Source organism: Ursus maritimus, unplaced genomic scaffold (genome assembly GCF_017311325.1).
Source record: "Ursus maritimus isolate PB19 unplaced genomic scaffold, ASM1731132v1 scaffold_8, whole genome shotgun sequence".
In the NCBI taxonomy this organism is placed as follows: domain Eukaryota; kingdom Metazoa; phylum Chordata; class Mammalia; order Carnivora; family Ursidae; genus Ursus; species Ursus maritimus.
The window spans coordinates 50,184,302-50,191,643 of record NW_024426996.1 but is presented as its reverse complement, the minus strand read 5'-3'; the positions used below and the strand labels follow the sequence as shown (position 1 = coordinate 50,191,643).

The following is a 7,342-nucleotide window of genomic DNA, read 5'->3' as shown; positions in this document are numbered from 1 at the left end:
TATAATTTTAATGTAGTTTATTTGTAGAAGTTTTAGAATAACTGTTAAGTGTCTTGTTTTTCAGTTGAATGCTTCTTTAATTTAAATCATAATGTTAATGGCAACGTTGAGACTTCCTTATAATACTTTAAAAAAAATCTTACAGCCCAAGAGACAATGAAGATATTACCTCTGAAAAAGAAGAAAATGTTTTATCCTCATCTTTGAAGCATCTAGAATTAACTGAAGAGAAGAACCTTGAAGTGACCAAAGAAACTGTATTACCTGAGAATGTTACATATCTCTCTAATGCAGATTTAAACAAAGGAAGAAATGAAATAAGTGTTATGAATCCTACCATTCAGAGTGCTTTCATTCAGGAAGTTTCAGACATGTATTTTTCTGATTCTGAAAGCAAAGAACAAGCAACAGAAAAAAGTAAAAAAGAACAGGCGGAACTGGCTTCGGAGAGAGAGTATGGTAAAACTGATGCAGATAGTGTTGTAGAGAGAGTGTCACCGAGTATTTGCTACGGTGAAAATAATCAAGAAGACTATGATCTTTCAAATACTATACCATTTCATAATGAAAAATCTTCGCCTGGTGAAGCATTGGAAGAAAGAGCCACAGTAAAGAAAAAAGCCTTTGGAAAACCAAGAAGCAAGTCAACTTTGGAAAAGTTCCCGAGACATGAGCTATCAAATTTTGTTGGTGACTGGCCAGTTGATAAGACTATTGGTCAGAGGACAAAAAGGAACCGAAAAACTGAAAAAGCTTCATCTGTACAAGGTGACAAAAAATATAATCGCCTTCAGTCACGCAGAGGATTAGATAATACTCTGTCTGCGAGTATAGATCATAACCAGCAACGAGAATCTCCGCATGAAAGTACAGAGGATGACAAGAAGTCACAGTATGATGATGCTTCAGAATCTTTCAATAGCTCTCAATATGATACGTATAAAAATACTGAAAAACAGTCCTTCAGCATTGTGGGTGACTGGCCTTCATCTGATTCCTTAGCTCAGAGAGAGCACAGATCAAGAATGCCAAAGGATGGTTTAAAGGAACCCAACCTAGAATTTGGAACTAGAGGTAGTATGAATGAAATACCCTTCTACACAGCACATGAGACTCATTGTTGGGGCACAAACCCTGAAGAACTAAAAACCCTGGGTAGTTCCACTCTAGGAAATTCCGAAACACTACCCAGTGAAATGACCTGTGAGAATAAGACTTGTCCAAGTAAAAAGATTCATAGACAGCACACATTGTCTCTTACTTTTACCAATAGTGATCCAACTATTCCTGGAGTAGTAGGACCACAAACTTTAGCTGAATTTCCAGAAGGAAAATCTAAAAAAGTCCCTGGAATAGAAGAAGGCATGTATACCCAGACTGAACCACGGGATTTTGCTCTCTTATGGAAAATAGAAAAGAATAAAATTAGTGTTTCAGATTCTGTGAGAGTATTAACAGGACGATTAGATGGATTTAAACCAAAAGCTTTCAATATTAACACAAAATTAGATGTTCAAGAAACAATTCCGTATAGGGTAATGTATGACAAAAGCACGTATGTTGAAGAAAGTGAGCTTACCAGTGCTGATGAATCTGAAAATCTTAACATTCTCTGTAAACTCTTCGGATCCTTTTCATTAGAAGCCCTAAAAGACTTATATGAGAGGTGTAACAAAGATATTATTTGGGCCACAAGCCTTTTGTTGGATTCTGAAACTAAATTATGTGAGGATACTGAATTTGAGAATATCCAAAAATCATATGATGAAGCACAAATTGGGCCATTTTCTCTGGGATTAAATTTGAAGGAAATTATTAGCCAAAGAGGAACCTTGGAGCATTCTAATACTTCTGTGTCAGAATTTAGCCATGGCACTGCTGTTAGTAACACTAATATACTGTCCACCTGTGATTCAGAAGAGGGAAACTCAGAGCAGGCAGAAATAAGAGCTATCACTACTGAAAAATCTGGATTAATAACAGGTTTATTTCCTCATGCCACTCTAGATCTAAAGAATACTAATGAAGTACTTCCCAGTAGTCAGGCACAACTTCCAGGTCTATATAACATTAAGCAGTCTTTCCCAGGTACTCTGAAAGCTACTATTGCTAAAGATGTGAATGAAATGGAGAAGAATCTAGAAGTCACAGAGATCGGAGACAGTATACATTCTTCTTTGAATTTGTCTGATATTTTATACTCGAGCACTTCAAATCTTGAATTAAATGAAGAAGTTGATTTTACTGACTCTCTTGAAATGAAGAAAAATGAAAATCTTCCAAAGGATTATGTGAAATTTCTAAACACTGAAGAATTTATGAATGAAGATGAACAGGAAATGGAAAAAATTCTAATGGCTGAGAGTACTTTGTCAGCTGGAGTTAGTGAGGAAGATAAAACTGAGATGTCGAGTCCCATGCCAGTGATGGCCAAATCTCTGACCATAGACTGTCTGGAATTGGCATTACCGCCTGAGCTGGCTTTTCAGCTCAATGAATTATTTGGCCCTGTTGGTATTGATTCAGGTAAAGAAAAAATAGATTACATGTGTGTGTGTCTTTGTGTGAATAGAATACAGATTCAGGGTTCTGTCTTAATTTTAGAATTATGTTATATGTTAACTGAAATGTAAAAGTAATTTGTGTTGCCTACCTTAATTTTGACACATTTGTTTGTAGAGGATTTTAAAAAACATAATTTAAAGAAATAGTACTTATATGGAGTTTGTGTTCATCCCATGCATATATTGAAAGTTTTCTGTGGTATTTACCTCTTATTTGCACAGGTGAACATTTTTGAATCTGTGGTGCTACTCCAGATATACTTAAGGCAAGATTAATTTCTTAGGACACACTTCTTGAGAAGTCTTGACTAATGGAAATGAATATATACATTTAAACTCATGGACATGAATAACTTAAATATATGAAGTATTGCACCTGCCAAGAAGTGTGAAAACAGTGACATAGTACATAAACAAAAATATTCCGAGAGATTTAGAACTAGAAATATAGATTAGTAACTAATAATACAAATTAGTTTTATGATACATAAGGTGGTTAAGTATATTTTCTGAAAATGTATGAGTAATGATTATATTTTCTTTTCTTTTTTCCCCCTCACAAGGGTCTCTGACTGTTGAGGATTGTGTGGTTCATATAGATCTGAATCTGGCTAAAGTGATTCATGAGAAATGGAAAGAATCTATAATGGTTGGTAGGCTTTTTTTTATGAAGAGCTCCTTTTGTGTTCACCTTTGCTCTTAATAAAATCTGTTGTATGAAAGAATTCTATTGAATTTTGACTTTGAGAGAGAGTGAAATTTTTCCAGTAAACAGATTAGTGATATTTGTTCTCTTTCCAGTATTTTAGATTATTTCCAGACTGGCCAAATTATATAACTAACAATGGAGCTCAGTATAATTGTTGACTTTTTTTAAAGAGAAAAATCATAAATAGTTTTTTACTCTCTAAAGACTTGCAGTGCTGATTGATTAAATTTCAAAAACAGTCTAAAAAAAAAGCTTAAGAGCTCCATAAGTGGAAAAATATGTTTATATAGTCATACTTCATAATCTTATCTAATTTTATTGTTTTACTTGGATTTAGCAAGAATGATTGATAGTTTTACAAGGAGAAGTGATTTCTAGAAAAAAATAATATAATCTTTCTAATGCACCCTCCTTTGCAAATCCCCTGTCCGGCATTTGTGTTTAGGAGCGACAAAGACAAGAAGAGGTATCCTGTGGCAAGTTTATACAAGGTAAAGTACATATTTTTTACTTCTGGTGTTCTTGTAATGGTGTTAAAACTTGGTGTATGTGTATGAATTTTAACTCATTATTAAGTGTACTTCTACAAAATATGGTACCCAAGAATTTTGATTTGCAAATAAAAATTCTTTAAAAATATTTAACATTTAATATTGACATAAAATAAAACTAGAACTAAAAAGTGCCTATGATTAACTTTCATGAGTACAGTGGAACACCTTAGGTGTGCTCTAATACATAGAGTCACGGTGTTTCCTGTTTAAGATTTTGCTCTGAAGGAAAGAAAACTGTTCTGGTTTGAGAGCAATAAAATGCTCATGTGTCTGATAGACAGCATCATTCACTTATTACTTGGTTATTTGAAATTTTTATTGATGTTAATTTTTTTAGAGCACAAAAGTCAGCCTGCTTTTGGAACATCTGCCAAATTGAAATATTTGATTCTAGAAGACTTTTTAGGTAGCGTTGTCCTCAACGATTAGTGCAGGGTAGCAGAGCTGTTAACAGGGGCCTCCTATTGTGCATGTTTCCTTCAGATGCCTCTTTTGTCCACTCCATACCAGGACTCCAGGTGGAAGTTTCTTTGGGTATGCTTTAGTTGCAGCTTCAAGAACTAAAGCTATTTGAGAGCTAGAGGTACGACAGGGTATCAGAATTAGTTATGTGGGTGGCAGTATCTGCTGTCTTCACTCTCTGGGAAAGCAGAGGAGTATATCAGAATGTGCTGATATCCCTTAGAGATGCTGAAATATTATACATTAAATCTTGTTACTGTGAACTTCTTAGAATGTTCAGGTTCTTCCTTATGTTGAATATCATTTGTTCAATATTTGTTGTGTGCCTCTAGAGGGTTTATGGGTTTGCCAAAATATTGATCCTTTCAGTCCTCGGAGTAGCTGAGCAGAGCTAACCAGAGCTGCTCTTAGCTGGTCGCTTCCACCTGGCTGCAACTCTGTTTGTTTACCAGTGTATGTGTGTCGGTGTTTCTGTGTCAGTGCGATGTAAAAAAGAGTGGGAACCATTGAGTTGATTTACAATAATACCCAAATCGTTGCTCATTTGAAATATTCCTAAATTTATATATATTTCTTGCTTGCAATTATACAAAGGCATATTTTGAAACTGCAGAGTTATATTTGTAAGGTAGAAATAAAAAATCATGTTTCTTTGGTCTTTCTGAGGTAGCTGTAACGGAATGAGTAATGCTTAATTTGTGTGTTTATTGTTGAGGGCCTGATACTATTTATACTGCTTTTGTAGATCCTTCCGTGGTTGGGCATGTTGGTCTTGATAACTCTGAACAAAAATCATCTCAGAGAACAGGCAAAAAATTACTGAAGACTTTAGCAGCACCTGAAATGCTACCCTTTTTGGATCATTGGAACACTCAAACTAAAAAAGTATCACTCAGAGAAATAATGTCAGAAGAAATTGCTTTACAGGAAAAACACGATTTGGTATGAGTTAGTATAACTATTAAGCCTTTATCTCTGACTCTAGGTTGATTGTATGTTTACTTTGTGACTTTCATTTGATTCTGTATTTCCTAGTCTGGAATCTGTATTTAACCTGATTGGAGTTAACGTTAACATTGAAACTGTCTTGAAGTTTGAAGCTGGGATTTTTTGCTTCTGGGAGATTAGTTGATATTCTATAGCAGTAAGCCAGTCGGTGTTAAATCATTATTTTAGATTTAATTTTGCATGTGATTGAGCTGCATATTTTTTTGACTTTTAGCATTTATTTCTATAATTTTTTAATTCTTGAAAAACATGAAAGAAATTTTTCATTTAAAGATAATTTTACTCATAAATTAATAAAAAGAAATGTCTATCTTGCTATTAAAGAACTATCCAACCTCAAAACAATTTTTTTTAAAGTAGGCTCCATGCACAGCGTGGAACCCAGTGTGGGTCTTGAACTCATGGCCCTGAGATCAAGACCTGAGCTGAGACCAAGAGTTGAATGCTTAACCAATTGAGCCACCCAGGCGCCACAAAATAGTTTTTTAGAGAAAAATTTAGAAACTTAAAATTAAGTACTCTTCTTTTTCTAACTTTTTAATCAAACAGGTTCAAATAGAAACTTTATTTTGAATTTTATTTTTGTTCCTTATTCACCATATCAAATTTTATGAAGCCATAAATGAATTTGGTTTCTTTTGTATTTCTTCTTAGCCTTTCTTGGAATTCTGAAAATTAGTATTAGAGAATTTCAGAAATTAAAAAGGGAAAGACCTTAGAGGTTATTTAGTCCAATTCTCAAAGAAAAGAAATAATTCTTAGATGGTGATCTTAAAACATTTCACTTTCTCTCGTACTCATTTGACTACTCAAAGGAGCACCTTTACATTTGGCTGACATACATAGAATTGGGGCATAGGAAGAATGATGGGATTCCTCCACCTTCATATTTATTTTCCCCATTTGTCTTGTTAAGTAATGGGAAATATGCTACTGTTTTTTGCATGTTTACATAACCTAAGGAACAATCTCTTTGGTAGGGTCTTATAATGTAAGTGTTGTTTGAAATATATGTGTAATTATTGGAGAAATGCATTTTCTTAAAAAAATAAGGAAATCTTAGAATTTTTGCCCAAATGGTTTGAAACCTTTTGTTGGAATGCCATTTTTTACTACTGAAACTTATCTTTGTGGTTCTAATCTGCCTTTTAGTCTCTCAGTATAATAGTGGACAGATGAGTATCTTTGACTTCCCAACTTAATGTGTTTTTTTTTTTTCTATCAGTGATTTTTGCTTATCTTTCTACGGGTTGGGTAATAGAACCTTAATTTGTCCCAAGGATACTTCTCCTTAGGTAGAACCTCAGTAAGAGAATTTCTTGATACTTTCTTTTCACTCTTTGTCTCCAAAGGAGAAATACACTTTGTATTTTTTTAAGCAAAGAATATAAAATAAACATTAGGCATAATATGTGAGTAGAATAATTACGATTAAGGTCATGAGTTTTCAGTCATGAGACCTTAGAATTTGTAGTTTAGAAACTCTATGACCTGGTAGAGTGCTAGTAAATCTGATCACTGAATTTTTTAGTAAGTTCATATTATAATGTGTATCTTAAATAAAACATGAAATATTTTAAATTCTTGAGGTGGCTCGTTTCCATTACTCTTGTGATGTGTGATGTGTTCAGCTTTACCAGTCCCTGTTACTGGTCAGATTGTCACCCATTATGGATCCTCTTTTATTTGTTTTTTAGTTGTTTGGTGTTATAAATGACCTAAATATGTGAGGCTTCAAAAACAATAACTGTTCTAGGGTTGTCCTAGATTATTGTAATTTTTATATTTTTGAGTCACCTTTGAAATATTTTAGGAAGTTATTTTTCAAACGTTAGCAGCTTCGTAGCAAGCAAAAGTATTATGTACTTACATCACAGTGTCAACAAATTAGAGTTCGAAATCAACTTTAAGAATGTTTGTCATAATCCTAGGTTAGAATTTAAAAAGCACATTTTAGGAAGGTTGGTTAGTTTGGCAATTTAAATAGATCCAATTATGACTTGTGAAAAAATAATAATCTGACAGTTCTCATAGTTATTTTGGAG

At 33.6% G+C, this 7,342-nt stretch overlaps 1 protein-coding gene across 1 annotated transcript in view; it reads left to right on the top strand.

The window, feature by feature from the left end:
* N4BP2 (NEDD4 binding protein 2) overlaps positions 1 to 7,342 on the top strand; it is an 86,370-nt gene that overhangs the window by 51,296 nt on the left and 27,732 nt on the right. Inside the window, exons 10-13 of the mRNA XM_040625114.1 lie at positions 146 to 2,526; positions 3,128 to 3,213; positions 3,719 to 3,764; positions 5,035 to 5,231. Coding sequence (XP_040481048.1) covers positions 146 to 2,526; positions 3,128 to 3,213; positions 3,719 to 3,764; positions 5,035 to 5,231 — 2,710 coding nt within the window. The remainder of the gene's footprint in view (positions 1 to 145; positions 2,527 to 3,127; positions 3,214 to 3,718; positions 3,765 to 5,034; positions 5,232 to 7,342) is intronic.